Consider the following 21882-nt stretch of genomic DNA (forward strand, 5'->3'; position numbering starts at 1 on the left):
TCTTTATCTATATCTATATATCTATATGTCTATACCACACTTTCTTTATCCTCACTTCTGTCAATTCACACTTGGGTTGCTTCCATCTTTTGGGTATTAGGAATAATGCTGCCATGACCAAAGGCATTCAAATACTTCTTCAGGACCTAGACATCAAGTCTTTAGGATATATACTCAGAAATGAAATTGTTTGAGGATATGTAATTCTGTTGTAAAATTCTGTGAAACCACCACACTCTCTCCCATAGTGGCTGCACCACCTTACATTTCCATCAACAGTGCACACAGTATCCAATTTCTCCACAATAACTGTTATAAATATATTGATAATAGTGACCACCTTAATGGGTATGAGATGTTGTCTCATTCTAATTTTGATTTGCAGTTCCCTAACGATTAGTGAAATGCAGTTTTTCACGTGCTTGTATGCTTGTTGGCCAACTGTGCATCTTCTTTAGAGAACTGATTTTTAGAAAAAAACTTTCCACTGAAATTTAACAAAATAGATACTAGAATAGCATGCCAATTGACTTAATGTTTTTTTTTTCCAATTTATTACAGTTGGTTATGTAGGCAAATAGTTTTCATTATGTTGAGACAAAGTCAACATTTTATCTCCATCATGACTGGTATTACCATTCCACCTGGTGTCTTTTCAGGAAACAGCTATAGTGAGAAATCAGGATATATGGCTCTGAATTTCGCCAAAACTTGACCCTGAAATATCTATTAACAGTATATCTCATATGTGAGTCCAAAGTAATGGTAGATTTTGCCCTGAGAATTCTACTCCAAGTAACTGTATAAAACCTATCAACCAACAAAAATACAGTGAATGCTAGTTTACCTATAAATGGAAAATCTGTTGTAGGGCATTTTTTATGGCAAACACATTCTGCCTTTTTTTTTTTTTTCTCACTTCTTTCTAACACAGATTGAAGCTCTCAACCACAGTGGCTAAGCTGGAGGAGGCCTGTTACTCAGCAGAGAAGAGTGAGAAAAATTGTCTTTTTTTTTTTTTTGAAGATTTTATTTATTTATTTATTTGACAGAGAACACAAGTAGGCAGAGAGGCAGGCAGAGAGAGAGAGAGAGAGAGAGAAGCAGGCTCTGCACTGAGCAGAGAGCCCGATGCGGGGCTCGATCCTAGGACCCTGGGATCATGACCTGGGCCGAAGGCAGAGGCTTCAACCCGCTGAGCCACCCAGGTGCCCCAAAATTGTCTTTTTGAAGGGGAGTGGTAAAGAGTTTGAAATTATCCTAAGAATATTCTACAAACATAAAAGTTCTCTGTGTATTTTGTTTAGTTCTTTGTGCTTTTCCCTAAGTATGCCTCACTTTTCTCTAGCAGTGACTACACACTCAAGGAAAATGGTTTAAAAATATAAATAAAATGTAAGAATAAGTTAACATAAAAAAGTAATATACATTTCTATTAAAAAGTTGTACTATCTGTTATTTACAAACAGTAAGAACAAAATGTCTAATTTTACTGTCCCCTTATCATTAGTATACCTTTCTTTCTTTTTCTTTTTTTCTTTTTTTTTTTAAAATTTGACAGAGAGAGAGATCATAAGTAGACAGAGAAGCAGGCAGAGAGAGCAAAGCAGGCTCCCTGCTGAGCAGAAGCCCTATGCGGGGCTCCATCCCAGGACCCTGAGATCACAACCGGAGCTGAAGGCAGAGACTTAACCCACTGAGCCACCAGAGCACCCCCTCTAGTATACATTTCTAATATGTTTTTAAGTTAATTCTGTGAAGTACATAAAACTACATGTACAGGGCGCCTGGGTGGCTCAGTGGGTTAAGCCGCTGCCTTCGGCTCAGGTCATGATCTCAGGGTCCTGGGATCGAGTCCCGCATCAGACTCTCTGCTCAGCAGGGAGCCTGCTTCCCTCTCTCTCTCTCTGCCTGCCTCTCCATCTACTTGTGATTTCTCTCTGTCAAATAAATAAATAAAATCTTTAAAAAAAAAAAAACTACATGTACAGACTCCATGACATATTCATAATTCTAGACAAGTAAACTTTCAGTTTTTATCTACTGAAAAAAAGAACCATAAGCATTAAAACTGTAAAGCATTACATTCAGAAATATTTAATCAATTAACTCACTAATGAAGCTTTGCTGATGAAAATTATACACTGGTTGTTTATAAAAGAAGCTCTTTCAAATTTTCATTTTAAGTAGTAACTGCACTTTTTATGTATTTCTTTGTAATTGTCTATTTATTTATTTATTTTTAAGATTTTATTTTATTTATTTGACAGACAGAGATCACAAGTAGGCAGAGAGGCAGGCAGAGAGAGATTGGAGGAACCAGACTCCCTGCCAAGCAGAGAGCCCGATGTAGGGCTCGATCCCAGGACACCAGGATCATGACCTGAGCCAAAGGCACTGAGCTACCCAGGTGCCCCAGTAATTGTATATTTAAAATGTTGTTTGGATTTTCGGTCAAAGACCCCATAATTTATTTCTAGTTCTTTGCAGTAATTCCCTAATAAAATGATTAGTGACAAAAGCATAATGATTAATAATGTTACATTATACTTTACAGCTTCTAGGAGATACAAGTAATTAACAGAATTCATTGCCTTCATCAGTTCTATGAGGCAGACAGAATGAGAGAATATTATTCCTTTCATGGGAATTTAGAATACATAAGAGTTTAAGGGCATATCAAATAATATTTACATATTTCCTGTGTCCATGGATATGAGTAGGAGTTCATAAATGTGGGGAATATTTATTCTATACAGTATTTCATTTATGTGTCTACTACAAACCAATGTAATCTGTCAGAAAGAGAAAAGTTGATTGCTTCCTAGACTGGTTACATCTCAATGATCACCAAATTTAATCATTACTTTGCTTAATTGTACTAAACTCCCGGAATGTACTCAAAGAAAACAATAGTTGCATGAAAGAATTTTAAAGTGGTATTAATTTATTTTGACTTGAAAATTTTCTTTTACTTAAGTTTCTGAGTTTGAAAATTACCAGTTAATAGGCAATGGGAGAACTGCTTTGGAAATATGTAGGAACCTCTTTCTCAAGAGCTAACCTTCTATACTCTAGGACAGGATTGGGTCTGGATCTGAATTTCCTAAAGACTAGGCTTGAATGCTTTCTTCCTTAAGTTTGTGAAACATACAATTGCAATGTTTTGTGCCGCCTTTATCAGGTCATGCTGCAAATTAATATAGCTGTGAAAAGCAATTTCAAAGACCAGTTTAAAAGAATTGCAGCCATTGATTATAAATGCACTCACTCTGTAAGTTTAAAAATAAAACTTATACTCTTTTGCTTTGCAAAAGCTTATTATTTTGGTGTAGGTCCCAATAGTTTGTTTTTGCTTTTGTTCCCCTTGCTTGAGGAGACATACCCATAAATATTGCTAAGGCTGATGTCAGATTATGGCCTATGGTTTCTTCTAGTTATTTTATGGCTTCAGGTCTCATATTTAGGTCTTTAATCCATTTGGAGTTTATTTTTTGTGTGTGGCATATGAAAGTGGTCCAGTTACATTCTTTTCCATGTAGCTGTCCAGTTTTCCCAACACCACTCATTGAAGAGACTCCTTTCCCCACTGTACATTCTTGCCTCCATTGTCATACATTAATCGACCATAAAAACATGGGGCTATTTCTGGACTTTATTATGTTCCACTGATCTATGTGTCTATTTTTGTGCCACACTGTTTTGATTACTACAGCTTTGTAATATACCTCCCAACCTGGGATTGTGATAACTCCAGCTATGCTCGTTTTTCTCAAGATTGCTTTGACTCTTAGAAGTCTTTTGTGATTCCACATAAATTTTAGGATTATTTGTCTAGTTCTGTGAGAAATGCAACTGGTATTTTAATAGAGATTGCAATGAATCTGTAGATTGCTTTGGATAGTATGGACTGTTTAAAGGCATTAATTCTTTTGATCTGTAAGCATAACATAACTTCCTTTTGGTCTATATCATCTTTGATTTATTTCATCATTGTCTCAGTTTTCAGAGGACAGGTCTTTCATCTCCTTGTTTAACATTTATTTTAAGGTTTTTAATTTTTTTGAGGCAACTGTAAATAGAACTGTTTTCCTTTCTTTCTGCTACTTTGTTATTAGTGTATAAAAATGTAAGAGATTTCAGTATATTAATTTTGTATGATGCAACTTCACTGAATTCATTCATCAGTTTTAGTAGTTTTTTTGGTGGAGAGTTTAGGGTTTCTATATATAGTATCATGACACCTACAAATGACGGCAGTTTTCTTCCTCACCAATTTGGATGTCTTTTATTTCTTTTTCTTGTCTGACTGCTGCAATTAGGATTTCTAGTTCGGTGTTGAATAAAGTAGTGAGAGTGAACATCCTTGGCTTGCTCCTGATCTCAGAGGAAAAGCTTTCAGTTTTCAACACGGAGTATGATGTTATCTCTGGGTTTTTCATATGTAGACTTTATTTAGTTTGAGGTATGTTCCCTTTAAACCCACTTTGTCTAAAGTTTTTATCATGAACAAATGCACTTTGTCAATTTTTTTCCTGCATCTATTGAAATAATCATATGGTTTCTATCCTTCCTCTAGTTAATGTGATTTATCACAATGAATGGTTTAGAGCATTGAACTATGCTTGTGTCCTTGGGATAAAAGCTTTTCCATAGCAAAGGAAACCATCAACGAAGCAAAAAGGCAGTCTAGTGAAAGGGGGCAGACATCTGCAAATGATACACCTGATAAAGGGTTAACATCCATGACACATAAAGAACTTACACAACTCAACACCAAAAACCAATCTGAAGTTAAAAACAAAAATGGGACAAGCACCTACACAGACATTTTTTCCAAGAAGACATCCAGATGGCCGACAGACACATGAAAAGATGCTCAATATCAATAATCTTCAGGGAAATGCTAATCAAACCCACAATGAGATAGTACCTCACACCTGTGAGATGGCTAGTATGAAAAAAACAAGATACAGCAAGTACTGATGAAAACGTGGAGAAAAGGGAACCATCGTGCCCTGTTTGCAGGAACGGAAGTTGGTGTAGCCCACTATGAAAAACATGGAGTTTCCCAAAAAACTAAAATAGTTGATCCAGTTATTCCTCTACAAGATAAGCACCCAAAGAAAACAAAAACACTAATTTGAAAAGATAGATATATGTACCCATATGTTTACAGCAGCATTATTTACAGTAGTCAAGATATGGAAGCAGCCTGAGCGTCCAAAATAGTTGACTGGATGAAGACAGGGCATACACACGACAGTGGAATACTCCTCAGACATAAAAAAGATGAGATCCTGCCATTTGTGACAACATGGACGGACCACATTGGTATTACACTACGTGATCTCAGTCAGAGAAAGACAAATACCATATGATTTCACAAATGCAGAATCTAAAAACCAACAAATGAACAAACTAACAAAAAACCGATTCTTAAATACAGAGAACAAACTGGTGGTTGCCTGAGGGGAGGTTGGTTGATGGCTGAAGGAAATATGTGAATAGGATGAAAAGGTATAAACTTCAGTTATAAAATAAATCACACAGATGAAATGTATAGCATAGGGAATATAATCAATAATAAAACAAGATCTCGTTCTGAAATTCTATTTTGTGTTCTTATGGTGTATAAGGGGTGACATACCTGCCCCAGGCTGCCTCATTTGTAGATGCCTTATTAACTGGAACACAGGAGGAGTCAATGACAGTTGATTTGTTCATCTTGTAGCAGAAACCACAGTCTGGATCCAACATACATTCATTACAGTAACTGTAAAATAAGAAGAGTTACATCGTGTTAGAGACAACTGGTATTCTTCCACATTTTCCACAGTGCTTTGCAGGAAGCTTGGGGCCATGGCACTCATATTAGCCACAGCGAAGGCTATGCTGAGCCTGCTGGGAGCTGGCAAGTCTCCCCTACCCGTCCCTCCCCTGGCTACAGCAACAGCAGAAGCTGCTCTGAGATGGAGGGCGGCTTGGATCTAAGACACTGGGTGTAAAAGACCCCAAGCTGCCCCTCAGCAAATCAACATTTGCTTTTCTAAGCCACTGAGCTTTGTTATCAAAGCATGGACTGGCCCACTGTGACCAAGCAGAGTGGTTCCAAATTGTATCACAGCATTTATTTTTCTTAACTGTCTTCATTATGCACTGTAGCTTTAAAAACTGGAAAATATACAACACATATTCTGAAATAGAAAATTTCAAAGAAAAATATTACACCTGAATAAAAAAGTTAAAAACAAAAACACCACCACTCCAATAATGGTCACTGTTAACATCTTGGTAGGACATCTGTATTATTAAATCTACACTGAGTATCAACTATATGCTATGTTTAGTTTAAATAAGTTGGCATAGGAAAAAAGGCTAACTTTTCTCTAAGTTAATTATATCTACTGGCTGGATCATAGAGTCATAATCAATTAATCATTGCTCAGATAACAGCAGTTTCCTAACTGCTGAAAACACTAAAGAGGCAAAATCCTTTAAAGGGCAGGGTTTTCCAACTGAAGTCCACAAAGTACTTGGAAATGTGTTTTCTTGCTGTCAAACTCATTTGCTGGACAATTCTGGAGTACCTCAAACACGGCAGGGACACACACAGGGCACTGCAGACACTAAGATGAACAGAAAAATTCCCTGCTCTTGGGTAGATAAAAGGCAAGGACAGAAACAGATATACAAATAAATAATGGCAGTGTAATAGAAATTAGTGTGAACTACTCTAAGGACAGAGGCCTGTTCATTTGCCTATAAGAGCTGGGGATGGTTTGGGAGGAGATATTTGACACAAATTGTAAAAGAAATTTACCAGGCAAAGAGGTAGAGGGCAGGGCATTTCAGAGGACTGTGTATTCAAAAAGTATTCAGTCAGCACTGACCTATTACTGACTGTGTACAAGTAATTACACAACGGGGTGTGGGTGAGAAACAGGGTAAGTACTATGGCCAGGCATCCAAAAAAGAGGTGAATCCTCAAAATCAGAATACTTCTTTGATTAATTTAGCTAAATGGGAAAACACTGGCATTGTTCAAAAGCAAGACGATCATTTCAGCCTCCTTCTGTAAACTTTCTCTCTGCAAACAGCCATCCTTAATTTTAAATGAGACTTCAGACCCCTTGAGGCATAGCTTGGAGATACTGCGTATTCAGTTCCAGACCGCTGCAATGAAGCAAGTATCACAATAAATGACTTTTTTGGTTTCCTGATGCATATAAAAGTCATGTTTACTCTATATTGTAGTCTACTGCAGGTGCAACAGCATTATATTAAAAAAAATCCCAATGTACCTATCTTAATTTAAAAATACTTGATTGCTAAAAAAAGCTACCATCACCTGAACGCTCACCAAGTCATAATCACTGATCACAGATCACCCTAACAAACAATAATGAAAAGTTTGAAATCTTGAGAGATTTACTAAAACATGACAGATACAAAGTGAGCAAATGCTATTGGAAAAATAGTGCTGACAGCCTTGCTTGATGTGCCGCTGCTGCCAAACTCCAATTCGTAAAAACACAATATTCTGTGAAATGCAGTAAAGTGAATCACAGCGAAATGAGGTATGCCTATACTGAAGGCAAAAGAGAGGCCTCTGACCTCCTACTGAAAGGTCCACATACTTCAGAGAGGTGATACAGCATTGTAAACATAAAAAGGTCCACACCTGTGATAAGCAAAATAACAGGACAGGAAGCGTTGGAAGTACTGTGGGCTTCTGGCTTTCACAACTAGACAGGGCTAACTTGGAAGAGAAGGGAATTCCTACAAGTACTCTGTTGGTTTCTTCCACCCACGTGAGACAGAATCTAACAGTCCTGATGTTTCCGGTGGCCTTAAAAGATACTTATTTGGAAAAGGTCAACTCATCCAACTGTAGAGAAATGATTCTATTTCTTTAAAAATAAGTAATTCCTATAACAGGCCAAGAAAAGGTAATGATGAAGGCCAACAGTTACCAAGAACCTACCACACGTGCACATCAAACATCATGAGGTGTCTTTGATAATGGTGATAATAGTTCCCTCCTCCATCACTCACTCATTCATTTGACTCTGACCACATCCTTCCGTGTTCTTCTGGCTTGATTATAAATGATCCCACCTCTAGATCGTTCCTGGTGATTCGTTCAGTTCAAGTATTTTCCACTTACTGTGTGCTAGGCACTATTCTGAGGTTGGGCCACATCAGTAAACAGAACAAACTCCCCGCCCTCACGGAGCTATCTGTTAGATCTCCCGGTGACTCTGGTTCCTTGACTCCTCTACTTGCTCCCTATTCATGAGCTTTTTACTTTCTTTAGTTCCATCCTTATCTAGTTTATGGACCACGGACTACCATTTCAACAACCTAAGTTTCCTTGCCCATTTATATTTCATCTCACCCGATTTGCAAAAATCCTAGCCATATGTGAGCGTAAACACTTGCCTTTTCTATGCCTCCCCCACAGACCCAAACACAGCTGAGGGAAATCACACAACAGGGCAGCTCAGTAGTTCTCTCTAATACACTCCTACCAGCCTCCAAAGGATTCTCAATGGGCTGACATTACTAATAATTTTCTCTAGTCAACTCCATACACGGACTTTTCCAACCACATTATACAGGGACAGTTCTTCAAATCTCCAATGCCTTGTCTTTTTAGTCACTTCATATCCAACTTCACCTCAAGTCCACCTTCACATAGAAAACAGATGGAAGTGGTATATATACTCTTCTTATACTCTTATTGCAAACACAGAAACAATCACACTTTCCTCTGCGCCAGTTACGAAAAATCGTTGGTGTTCTCTATCTGGGCTTTCATTCCATTCCATCTCCTTAGCCCATTTCAGACCCTTTTGATTACTGTTCCTTCTTTCTCTTACATGTCTACTGTGTTAAGGTGGAAGAATAGCTTTTTTTTTTTTTGAAGATTAGCTTTTTGATTTGATATCTTTCTTCCTTTTTGATGTAGGAAGTTATAGCTATGAATTTCCCTCTGAACACTGCTATACTTCCATCCCGTATTTGGAAGGTTTGGACTTCATTTTCATTCATCTCAAAGGATTTTATAATTTTCCTTGTGACTCCTTTGACCCCGCGGGATTAAGAAGTATTATTTAATTTTCATATATTCATGAGTTTCTCAAAATTTTTTCTGTTAGTGATTTCCAATTTCACTCCATTCTTAGTGGAAAACACATTCTTAGTATGATTTCAGACCATTTAAAATTTATTGAGGCTTGTCCTGTGACCTGGCATATTATCTATCCTGGAGGATGCTCCTTGCACACTGAAGGAGTGTATATTCTATTGGTAGTGGAGTATTCTTGAAATGTCTGTTAGATCTGGATGGTTTGTAGTCACTACACTAATTTGGGGGGGTGTTTTAGATTCTCCTCCTTTTTTTTAAATTTAAATTTTAGTTTACATACTATGCAATATTGTTTTCAGGAGTAGAATTCGGTAATTCATCTCTACATACAACACCGAATACTTATCACAAGTGCCTCCTTAATACCCATCACTCACCTAGCCTATCCTTCACCCACCTCCCTCCATCAACCCTTAGTTTGTTCCCTATTTGTGATAGTCTCTTATGGTTTGTTTCCCTCCTCTCCCCCCCCATATGTTCATCAATTTTCTTTCTTTTTTTAAAAAAATAATTTATTTATTTACTTACTTACTTAGCACAAACAGGAAGGGCAGAGGGAGAAAGAGAATCTCAAGAAGATATCGCACTGATCATGGAGCAGGGCTCGATCCCAGGACCCATGAGATCATGACCTGAGCCGAAACCAAGAATCGGATGCTTAACATACCGCACCCCATCTATTTTATTTCTTAAATTCCACATGAGTGAGGTCATATGGTTGTCTTTCTCTGATTTATTTCACTTAGCATAATACATTCTAACTCCATCCACATCATTGTGAATGGTAAGATTTCATTCTTCCTGATGGCTGAGTAATATTCCATTACATATATATGTATGTATGTGTATGTATATATGTATATGTATGTGTATATATACACTTATGTGTGTGTGTGTGTGTATATATGTGTGTCTGTGTATCTACAAATACACACACACATACACAACATCTCCACATGTTTATCCATTCATCAGTAGATGCACATTAGGGCTCTCTCCACAGTTTGGCTATTGTTGATAATAAAACATTGTGGTGCATGTACCCCTTTGAATCCATATTTTTGTATTCTTTGGGTAAATTCCTAGTAGTGAAATTACTGGATCAAAAGGTAGTTCTATTTTTAACTTTTTGGGGAACCTCCATACTGTTTTCCACAGTGGCTATACAAATTTGCATTCTTCCCAACAGTGTAAGAGGGTTCCCCTTTCTCCTAACCCTCACCAATATCTGTTTCCTGTATTGTTAATTTTAGCCATTCTGACAGGTGGAAGCTGGTCCCTCATCATGGTTTTGATTTATATTTCCCTGATGATGAGTGATGTTGAGCATCATTTCACGTGTCTGTTAGCCATCTGGATGTCTTCTTTGGAAAAGTGTCTATTCATGTGTTTTGCCCATTTCTTAATTGATTTATTTGTTTTTTTGGGCGTTGAGTTTGATAAGTTCTTTATAGATTTTGGAAACTAATCCTTTATTTGACATGTTGTTTGCAAATATGTTCTTCCATTCCATAGGCTGCCTTTTAGTTTTGTTTGATTGTTTTCTTCTTTGTGCAGAAGCTTTTTATCTTGATTTAGTCCCAAGAGTTCAGTTTTGCTTTTGTTTCCCTGGCCTGTGGTAATGTGTCTAGTAAGAAGATGCTATGGCTGAGGTTAAAGAAGTTATTGCCTCTGTTTTCCTCTAGGATTCTGATGGTTTCACTGTCTCACATTTAGGACTTTCATCCATTTTGAATTTATTTTTGTGTGTGGTGTAAGAAAGAGGTTCAGTTTCATTCTTCTACATGCTGCTGTCCAGTTTTCCCAACACCATTTGTTGAAGAGACTTATCTTTTTTCCATTAGATATTCTTTCCCCCTTTGTCAAAGATTAGTTGACCATATAGTTACACTAATACACTAATCTTAAAGCATCCTAGCCCCCTGTTTTCTAATAATCTGTGCAGTTCCGCTTAACTTTGTCACATCCTGGAAACTGTCATAATCTAGGACAGGGGTCAGCAAACTACAGCCCTTGAGACAAATCCAACCACCATCTGCTTTTGCAAATAAAGTTTTACTGGAACACAGCCATGCCCATTTGTTTACTTACTGTCTATGATGGCTCTCAAGCTTCAATAACAGAGCCAAGAAGTTTTAACAGGATCCATATGTCCTGCAAAGCCACAAATACTTACTATCGAATCCTTTACAGGAAGTTTGTTGATCCCTGATCTAGAACACATACATGATCCCATATGCAAACTTCTCATTCCTTCCCTTCCAGCTCAGTTCCTTACTCACTAGGACAACTGCTTTTCTACCTCAGAGATCTTTCACATCCTTTCTTCTTGATCTTTCAGGCACTCCATGGTCTTTCATCCTTCTCTGTCAAATTTTCATGGGGAAATCTCCTTAACAACTCTCATAAGACCCTCCAAATCTTTGTATTTTGGTACTTCTATAGGTCACCTACAACCTTTTATTTTCAACACTTTCTTCTTTTCTTTCTACATCTAGGTTGCTCTGTACTGGTGGAGAATTAACACAACCAGGCATACTGATAAAAGTACACATTCACAGTATTCAACCGCAGCTGGATTCTCACTGCTAATCAGGGCACGTTTACTTGTCCCTGGTCAGTGCCTTTACCCAACCCATACCTGATATCCCAAACACATACAACTTTTCTCTAACCCAATCCTATCTCCCCCTCCTGCACATGGAAGATGGCATTGTCTTGCTTGTGGTGAAAACTGAAGGGACTAGGTAGGAACATTCTCAGCTTTAAACTCAGACACGAACAAAGATCTCAGTAGCCAGGTCTATCATCAGCTCTTTTCTTCCAGGCTTTGCAAAAGGTCTTCCCTTCACCAGGGCTTTTAATCTCAACCCCTCTGGTCTTTACCTGCACCAACACCTTATCCCATTGATTATTTCTTCTACACTTTCCAACCTCTCCTAGAATATACCATAGAAAATGTGTAGGCTCAAGCCTTTCCCTTATTGAAAAAACTTGATAAGCTGTCCTCCTGCTACTCCATACTTGTCCTCCATACTGGTTCATGTGGGTCACTCAGTAAAAAGAGGCCAAGTAGAAAACAGTATTTCATTTCTTTGCCACCACAGAGAGTCATTTGGACTAACAGTCACTCAGGCTTCCAGAAGCTAGATAAAATTTCCTACCACATTTTAAAAAAGATTTTTATTTATTTATTTGATAGACAGAGATTACAAGTAGGCAGAGAGGCAGGCAGAGAGAGAGAGGGAAGCAGGTGCCTCGCTGAGCAGAGAGCTCAATGCGGGGCTCAATCCCAGGACCCTGAGATCATGACCCAAGCTGAAGGCAGAGGCCTAACCTACACTGAGCCACCCAGGCGCCCCTCCTACCCCATTCTTGGCCTGAAATTCTTTTCATCATATAGACTATCTTATGGCAAAACTCTCCCAAATGTAACAATATTTCTAACTTCAACTTGACATTTAGAAGGTAACACAAAACTTTAAATATCCTGGGGAATCTGCTAATTGACCTTTTACAGAGAGCATGTATCATAGCTGTGGCTCTAACAAATGGCATGAAAATGAGTAACATCTAGAAATGGCTATTCTTTATTCATGATTTACTGTTAAGACTTTCTTGAACATGACCTGATGAATTTATGTCACGTTTTATACATATAAAGGTTGAGAACTTAAATATAGTGGCACTAGATCAATGCTCCTAAGGATATTCTAAGCACAGATGAAAACATTTTTGTGTGAAAGCAAACTGCCAAATTAGGCCCCATTTATCTTCTCTCACACTGTGACCTGAGGTGAGTTCAAATTCCGGACTTCAAGTTTTCCATTTCAAGAGCACATGATCTCTAAGAAACTACCCAGGTGCAAGGTTCTACATGAAGGGGGGGGGGGAAGGAAGAAAGAAAAAGAAATACATATATGCTAACTCTTAATTCTCACAAGCTTTAACAGTTTAAAACATATTACAATGCTGTGACATCTCACAAATATTTACTCTTGCATGCTGATTTCAAGGGCAGAAATTATAAGTGTGTTCTACTTTAAGAAACTAAATTTATAAAAGAAATGGATTAAGAAGGTCTTTACAAAAGGATTGCTGAATGAAACAAAATGAGGATACCTCCCTATTGATAAAAAATATTTTAAATTTCAGACAAATCAGTATGTAGTACAGTTGATGGAGATGGCCCTCCTCCTGTGTGTGTACGTAACTCCACTGTTCTTTATTGACTGGTTTGCCAAACTGCCTGGGAAGCCTATCCCAAGAAAGAAGACCATGTTTATTAACTGTTATCTGCGACACCCCATTACAGGCTGGTTCCTTAAAATATGTTTATGGAATGAATCAAAGCATGGCAGCTCCATAAACCAAGGTATTACTGTAGGTTCATTAGCCTGTTCTGCCCATTTACAGAAAATAATTTTGGTGGGTATGTGTGTTGAATTGAATATCTGAGTCATTTTTTGAATGCAACAGAAAGGTCAGTCTGACTGCCAGAGGGTTCTTTAATCTGAGCTCAGTTTTTAAATTGTGAGAGGCTACCATGGACAATTTGCACACACTCAGTCCACAACCCAAATAAAACTGGTTAATAATTTTGATAGCTCACTTTCAGAAACACCAGCTAGAAGGGCTACGTTCCTTGAAGCCTGAAGAAAAGAAACCCACAGTAAGAGAGGGCCCTCTTTTAAATCTCATCCTGTGAAATCTCTTAGCAACAGGACATTATGATATTTAGAGAGAATTTGTGGTAAATACGTGTACCTAGAATTCATGCTATTGTTTACGACTGTGGATATTTTCACTTGGGGATGATGTTGCTCTTCTAGAAATTGCTAGGGAAACTGAATGCAGAGCATACTAGACACTCTAACAGAGGGGAAAATATATAGCCTAAGTAATCATTACAATTAGAACCAAAAGGCTCATTTCTTGCTAGTTGAAGGGAAGGAGGATTTAAGTTTCCAATCTCTGACCTTTCTGGAAAGGGAGAAAAAGAGTGTTCACGTATTTAGAAAACTGGTCCTGAAACTTGAAAATGTTTCCAATTAAAGTAAAAAAGAGCAGAATAAGAGGCAGCTTCGTGTCTAAGGGGGAGAAGGGACAGTCTATTTTCATTTAATCAATTGTTTACATGCTTCACATGGTGCCAGGGACTTAACCGAAGGTGCCCTCTTCTCTCCTCAGCAGATCTTTAAAAAATTGATTTGGGTTAATTTAGAACATTTTTAGTTTCTGTTCTGTGAAGTGGAGTGTGAACTCAGCCCTCTAGAAAATCGTCCATTTGTTTTTAAGTATGTGTCATTAAACCCAATGAGATGGAGCATTAGGAACAGTGTTTGGTCTGAAAATGCCTCTCTCTGGCAGGGCCCAGCTGGCAGACAATCCGCGGTGGCAAAGGGGGCCGGGAGGGTGAGCCGCCGGCTCAGGCCCACTTCCATCCTCTGCGAGGAACCATGTTCACGGGCCCGTTCCTCACGCATGAATTTCGCACCCCACTTTGTGCAATAATGTCACTCCATGTCCTGTGATAGCTACTCTAAACTTCCCCCACCACCCCCTCCTCACTAACTGTCCTGCTGCTTTCAGCAGGTGACTTGGAACCAAATCAGCCAGAGCCCATCCCTCGGGGGCTGGGAGTGGGTGGTTTGTGAGGATAACAGCCGGCATTGTGTAGCCCTCTGCAGCACTGGGTCTCTCGGTGAGTACTACAAACAGAACTCAGGGACACCTGCCTTTTTTCTTGGCCAGCGTGTGGATGTCAGGCGACCCCTCTCCCTTATCTGGACTGTGTAAGTAGGGAACTTGTGAGAATTTTTAAAAAAAAGATTTTACTTATTTATTTGACAGAGAAAGACACAGCGAGAATGGGAACACAAGCAGGGGGAGTGGGAGAGGCAGAAACAGTCTTCCTGTGGAGCAGGGAGCCCAATGCGGGGCTCTGTCCCAGGACCCCGGGATCATGACCTGAGCCGATGGCAGACGCTTAATGACTGAGCCACCCAGGTGCCTGGAACTTGTGAGAATTTAAAAAAACAAAATTCTGGGACGGTTTAAGTAATTGCTTGGAAATTATTTTAAAAATTTGGAGAGCTACTGGCACTGACTTCATGAAGGCGGCCGGGAGGGTGCCTCACCACTCCAGGGAAGCTGCTCTTGAGGTTGCCAGGGGTGGTCTCATTGTTAACTCTGGGCACTTTTCTAATCTCAATGTATTGTTCTGTCATACACTTTCCTACAATGTTTCCCTTGTTCCTGGCACTTCCCTACCCCTTAACACTACTCCCTTTATGTTTCTTCCTTTCCTCAGACTGCTGCTTCCTAGTCTTCTTCTTCTCCTCTTGATCATTTCTGCTTTGCTTCTGTTCTTGGCAGTGCTCCTTCACTCTGTATATTTTGCTGGCAAGCATCACCCTTATGTGACCTTTACTATCACCGACATGCTGAGACTCCATGACCTGTTTCTCCAGTTTGCTTCCCTTCCCTAAGTGCCAGGCCTGTACTTCCAACTGCCCAATTTTCTGGGTGTTTCATAAGTACCTCAAACTCAACACCCATAGACCTCAGTCACTGGGTTTCCTGTCAAACCTACTTTTCTTTTGTGTTTCACAACTTAAAACCCTGAGTGTGATCCAGAACGCCCACACTTAAATAGCCATAAGTCCCTCAAGTCTGTCCACAAAGTGTGTGTAGTTCCTCTGTGCCCCTTCCTTACCACCTCTCATCTCTGTGCTTCCAACTGTCTTCTAACATGTCCTTCGGCCCCCAGACAAGGTCCCCTCCATCTTCTCTACTGCCTTAAATCTCACCTGATCCGATCTCTCTCCTATTTATACCCTGCAGTAGTGTCCCACTGCCTGTGTGATGAAGATCAAATTCCTTACTATGGCACAATCCACCCCTCTTATTGTGGCAATCTTTTCTTGCTATTTCTCCCCAGGTGCCTTTGGCTCCAGCCCATCCATATGAACTGTAGGAGTCGGGGGGAGGACATGCTCTTAGGCTTTTCCCTATTGTTTTCTCTGTCTGGACTATTACTTTCCACCTTTATTTTCCCACACTTTTCCTTCAAGACTCACATTTGGCATCACCTCCTCTGTAAAACTTCTGGGCCCTAGCAAAATTAGATATGTCACTATGTTGTCAGAGGCTCAAAAAAGTCTACTATCACTGTCCATCATGTTATATCTCTAAGAGTTTATGATATGTTCGCCCTCTCTTCCTGCACTGTGACCTTCTCAAGGGAGAGAGATTTGTCTTGCACATCTTTTATTCCTAGTGATTTACATTTTACCTGACAGACAAGTATTTAAGAGATATCTGCTGAGTAAGTAAAGTGAAGAATGAATGTCACTTACACTGACAACAGATTTACTAGTTCTCTCTGCAGCTCTGTTACACAGGTTACACCTTGCTCCCTCTATGTTGGTCCATGAGATCACAGGATCGAGGCTTGAAACAAGCTGTGAACTTTTCCTTACAATTAATTCATGGCTCTTTGATCAAATCAATACACAAATGGATTATGGACCATAGTTTTATCTCCAGATACCTGGAATGTAGTCCAATTTCTCATCTCTTCCCCTTAGAAAGTGAGGCTAAGAATACAATGGATTCCTGAACTGGATGCAAGATTCACAGCAGTAAGGCTGGCAGACTAAAACCAATCATGAGCTCTTGGTCTTTGGTATACTATTAAGGGGGGGTGAATTTAACTCATTTCTCAGAGCAGGTCTCTTTCCTTCCATTCCTTCTGTTGCTTTTTAACATTTACTGGTACTTTAGGTTCTAATTTCTTGTAGCTGTCTAATTTGTTATGTATTCTTGGACTAGTTCTCCCGTTCTATCTCAGAAAATTTCACAATAAACTCTCTAAAGGGGAGGTAAAGAGAGCTCTGTCAAGCCTGTCTCTTTCAACAGGGCTAAGTATTTCCTATTATACTACATGAACCTTTGGTTAACATACTTAAAGACACAAATCTCAACTTCAACTCTGCAAATACAAAATGGAACATATGTGCATATGTTTGTATATGTACATGTGGGTATTTAGGTAAATAAATGTGTGTATTACATAAACAAACATATCCATTTATATGCAATTTTTTCAGGTAATAAATTGAGAGTAAGTACACAGTTTTATCTGTTACTTTAACATCTTTGCCATTTGAAAACACTTTTATATGAGCCTATTTTATGTCTTTGTGGCTGTATTTGTATAAATACTGATGTGTCCCTAAAAAGTTCTATAACACACACTCCTGTGATGCATTTCCCTAGGCACACCTACGTGATAGGAGCTGCTGATGTCTGCACAGTGCTCCTAGCACTACCTCTTTCATTTATTGAGAACTTGCTGATATTTCAAGGTAGGGTGGGTAGAGAGATCCTCATGAATGTCAAAATTGGATCACAGTGACAACTGTAAGAACATTACACCGAAGGATACTTTCTTTGATTAGCATTGTACTGTTTTTAAATATAATGGTAAATTCTTAATAGTGAGCACCTCATAAATATCTTTCCATTCACAGAAACCATAATCATAAATATTGCCTCTTCTGAAACTTTTTGAAATTAGAAAATAAAAGTTTAAAAGCAAGTCAGGTTATCCCTTTCAGAAGACATGACATTCTTTGATTTGTCTTTCTGCCACTTCATTACAGGTGTATAGAAATGCAACAGATTTTTCTACACTGATTTGTATCCTGCTACTCAAAGCAATCTACATATTCAAAGCAAGCCCTATGAAAATACCACCAGCATTTTTCACATACCTAGAACAAAAAATCCTTAAATTTGTATGGAACCACAAAAGACCCCAAATAGCCAAGCAATCTTAAAAAGGTAAAGGAAAGCTGGAAGCATTACTATTCCAGACGTCAAGCTCTATTACACAGCTGTCATCACCAAGACAGTATGGTACTGGCACAAAAACAGACACAGAGATCAATGGAATAAAATAAAAAACCCAGAAATGGACCCTCAAGTATATGGTCAACTAATTTTTGATGATGTAGGAAAGAATATCAGTGTAAAAAAGATAGTCTCTTCAGTAACAGTGCTGGGAAAACTGGACAGCAACATGCAAAAGAACAAAACTGGACCACTTTCTTACACTACATATAAAAATAAATTCCAAAATGGATGAGGGACCTAAATATGAGACAGTAAACCATCAAAATCCTAGAAAAGAACACAAGTAGCAACCTCTCCAACACTGGCCTTACCAACTTCTTAACAGATAAGTCTCCAGAGGCAAGGGAAAAAAAGTAAAAATGAACTGCTGGGACTTTGTTAAGATAAAAATATTCTGCACAGCAAAGGAAGCAATCAACAAAACTCAAAGGCAACCACTGGAATGGGAGAAGCTATTTGCTAATAACATATCTGATAAAGGGTTAGTTTCTAAAATCTATAAAGACTTTATCAAACTCAACACCCAAAAACCCAATAATCCAATTAAGAAATGGGCAAAACACATGAACAGACACTTTTCTGAAGAAGACATCCAGATAGTTAACAGACACATGAAATGATGCTCAACATCACTCATCATCAGAGAAATACAAATTAAAACCACCATAGATACCACCTCACACCTGTCAGAATGGCTAAAATTAACAACACAGGAAATGACAGATGTTGGTGAGGATGTGGAGAAAGGGGAATCCTCTTGAACTGTTGGTGAGAATGCAAACTTGTGCAGCCACATTGGAACACAGTATGGAGGTTCCTCAGAAAGTTAAAAATAGGACTATCCCACAATCCAGCAATTGCACTGGATACAAAAATACAGATTCTAAGGGGGGTATGCACCGTTTATAGCAGCATTATCAACAATAGTTAAACTACAGAGACGGCCCAAATGTCCACTGACTGAGGAATGCATAAAGAAGATGTGGTATATGTGTGTGACACACACAATATATATAATGGAATATTACTCAGCTATCAAAAAGAACAAAATCTTGCCATTTGAAACAATGTGGATGGAGCCAGAGGGTATTATGCTACGTGAAATAAGTCACTCAGAGAAAGACAAATACCATATGATTTCCTCATATGTGGAATTTTTTTTTTTAAGATGCTACAATGTATCTTTTTTTTTTTTTAAGATTTTATTTATTTATTTGAGAGAGAGAGACAGTGAGAGAGAGCACGAGCGAGGAGAAGGTCAGAGAGCGAAGCAGACTCCCCATGGAGCTGGGAGCCTGATGCGGGACTCGATCCCGGGACTCCAGGATCACGCACTGAGCCGAAGGCAGTCGTCCAACCAACTGAGCCACCCAGGCGTCCCCTCATATGTGGAATTTAAGAAACAAAACAAACGAGCAGGAGAAAACAAGAGAGAGAAAGAGAAACCAAGAAACAAACTCTTAACTACAGAGAACTCATGGTTATCATAGGGGAGGCGGGGTGGGGGGATTGAAAAAGGTGATGGGGATTAAGAGTACATTTACTGTGATGAGCACTGAATAATGTACAGAATTGTTGTATCACTACACTGTACACGTGAAACTAATATAACACTGTATATTAACAATACTGGAATTAAAAAAAATAAAATTAATTTTAAAAAGAAAAGAGTGTATATTCTGTAGATTTTAGATGAAATGTTCTCTATCTATCTATTAAGTCAGTCTGGTCTAACCTGTTGTTTAAAGTCAGTGTTTCCTTATTAATTTTCTGTCTGGATAATCTATCCATTGATGTAAGTGGGATATTAAAGTCCCCTAACATTAGTGTATTATTATCAATTTCTCCCTTTATGTCTGCTAGTTATTTGTGTTATATATTTAGGTGCTCCTATGTTAGGTGCATAATGACAAATATTATATCTTCTTAGATTAATCCTTTTTTTACTATGTACTGCCCTTCATTTTTCTTATAGTCCTTGTTTTAAAGTCTGTTTTGTCTAATACGAGTATTGATACTTCAGCTTTCTTTCCATTTCCACATGCATGGGATATTCTTTTTTCAGCCCTTCACTTTCAGTCTGTGTCTTAAGATCTGAACTGAGTCTCTCACAGGCGACATATAAATGTATGTTGTTTTGGGGTTGTTCTTTCTTTTGTTTTGTTTTTTAAATCCATCCAGCCACTCTATGTCTTTTGACTGGAGCATTTAGTCCAATTTACATTTAAAATAAATTGTTGGCAGGTATGTACTTACTGCCATCTTGTTGTTTTCTGTCGTTCTTCTTTGTTCCTTTCCTTGTTCCTTGCTCTCTATCTCTGTGGGTTTTGTTGTTGTTGTTGTTTTTAATTGTTATGTTTGGACTCCTCGCTCTTCACTTTTTATATATCTAGTGTAGGTTTATCTTTGTTGTTACCATGAGATTAATACACACACACACAAACACACACACACCAATCTATTTTAAGCGGATAGTTGTGCAACTTCAAATGCGCTCTAAAAGCACTAACTATTGATCTCAGGGTCGTAAGTTCAAGACCCACAATGGGCGCGGAGTCTACTTTAAAAAAGTAAAATAAAAGCACTACACTTCTACCCTCCCCCACCACATTTTATGTTTTTGATGTCATATTTTAGATCTTTTATTTTGTGTATCAATTATTTATTGGAGTTACAGCTGATTTTATTATTTTTGTCTTTTAATCTTTTTTTTTTTAAAAAGATTTTATTTATTTATTTGAGAGAGAGAGACAGTGAGAGAGAGCATCAGCAAGGAGAAGGTCAGAGAGCAAAGCAGACTCCCCATGGAGCTGGGAGCCCGATGTGGGACTCGATCCCGGGACTCCAGGATCACGACCTGAGCCGAAGGCAGTCGTCCAACCAACTGAGCCACCCAGGCGTCCCTTGTCTTTTAATCTTAATTCTAGCTTTTTAAGTGACTAATCTACTGCTTTCACTATATATTGGCCTTTATCAGTGAGATACCTCTTTCATACATTTTCTTATTTCTAGTTACGTCCCTTTCTCTTCCACTTAAAGAAAATGCTTTAACATTTCCTGTAAGGCTGGTTTAGTGGTGATAAACTCCTTTAGATTTTACTTGTCTGAAAAACTCTCTCCTTCAATTCTGAATGATAACCTTGTTGGTAGAATATTCTTGGTTTTGAGTTTTTTCCTTTCAGTACTTTAAATATATCCTGCTACTTCCTCTGGCCTACAAAGTTCCTGCTGAAATCTCAGCTGATAGCTTATAGCATTTACCCTGTATGTGACTATTTTTCGTTTTTACCCATTAATATTCTCTAACTTTTGCCATTTTAATTATAATGTTTTTGGTGTAAATCTCTTTGGGTTCACCTTATTTGGGACTCTCTGGAATTCCTGAACCTGGATGTCTGTTTCCTTCTCAGGTTAGGTTCAGCCATTATTTCTTCATTTAAATTTTCTGCCCCTTTCTCTTCTCCTTCAGGGACCCCTATAATATGAATGCTACTGTGCTTGATGTCGTCCCAGAAGTCCTTTAATCTATCCTACTTTTAAAAAAAAATTTTTTTTTTGTGGTGTTTTGAATGGGTAATTTCCATTGTTCTGTCTTCCAGATCCCTGGTCCATTCATCTATATCATCTTAACTGCTATTGATTCCCTCTAGTGTATTTTTCATTTATTTTATTCTTCAGCTTTGATTGGTTCTTATATTTTCTAATACTTTATTGAAATTGTCACTTTGCTTTTCCAAAGTTTGATAAGCATCTTTGTGACTAGTACTTTGAACTCTTTGTCAGGTATAATACTTATTTCCATTTCA

At 38.3% G+C, this 21882-nt stretch overlaps 1 protein-coding gene across 1 annotated transcript in view; it reads right to left on the reverse strand.

Moving 5' to 3' along the window:
* The window catches only part of SLC2A13 (solute carrier family 2 member 13), a 376814-nt gene that overhangs the window by 70070 nt on the left and 284862 nt on the right, over positions 1 to 21882 (reverse strand). Inside the window, exon 7 of the mRNA XM_044229028.1 lies at positions 5651 to 5776. Coding sequence (XP_044084963.1) covers positions 5651 to 5776 — 126 coding nt within the window. The remainder of the gene's footprint in view (positions 1 to 5650; positions 5777 to 21882) is intronic.

Source organism: Neovison vison, chromosome 12, assembly GCF_020171115.1.
Source record: "Neovison vison isolate M4711 chromosome 12, ASM_NN_V1, whole genome shotgun sequence".
NCBI lineage: Eukaryota > Metazoa > Chordata > Mammalia > Carnivora > Mustelidae > Neogale > Neogale vison.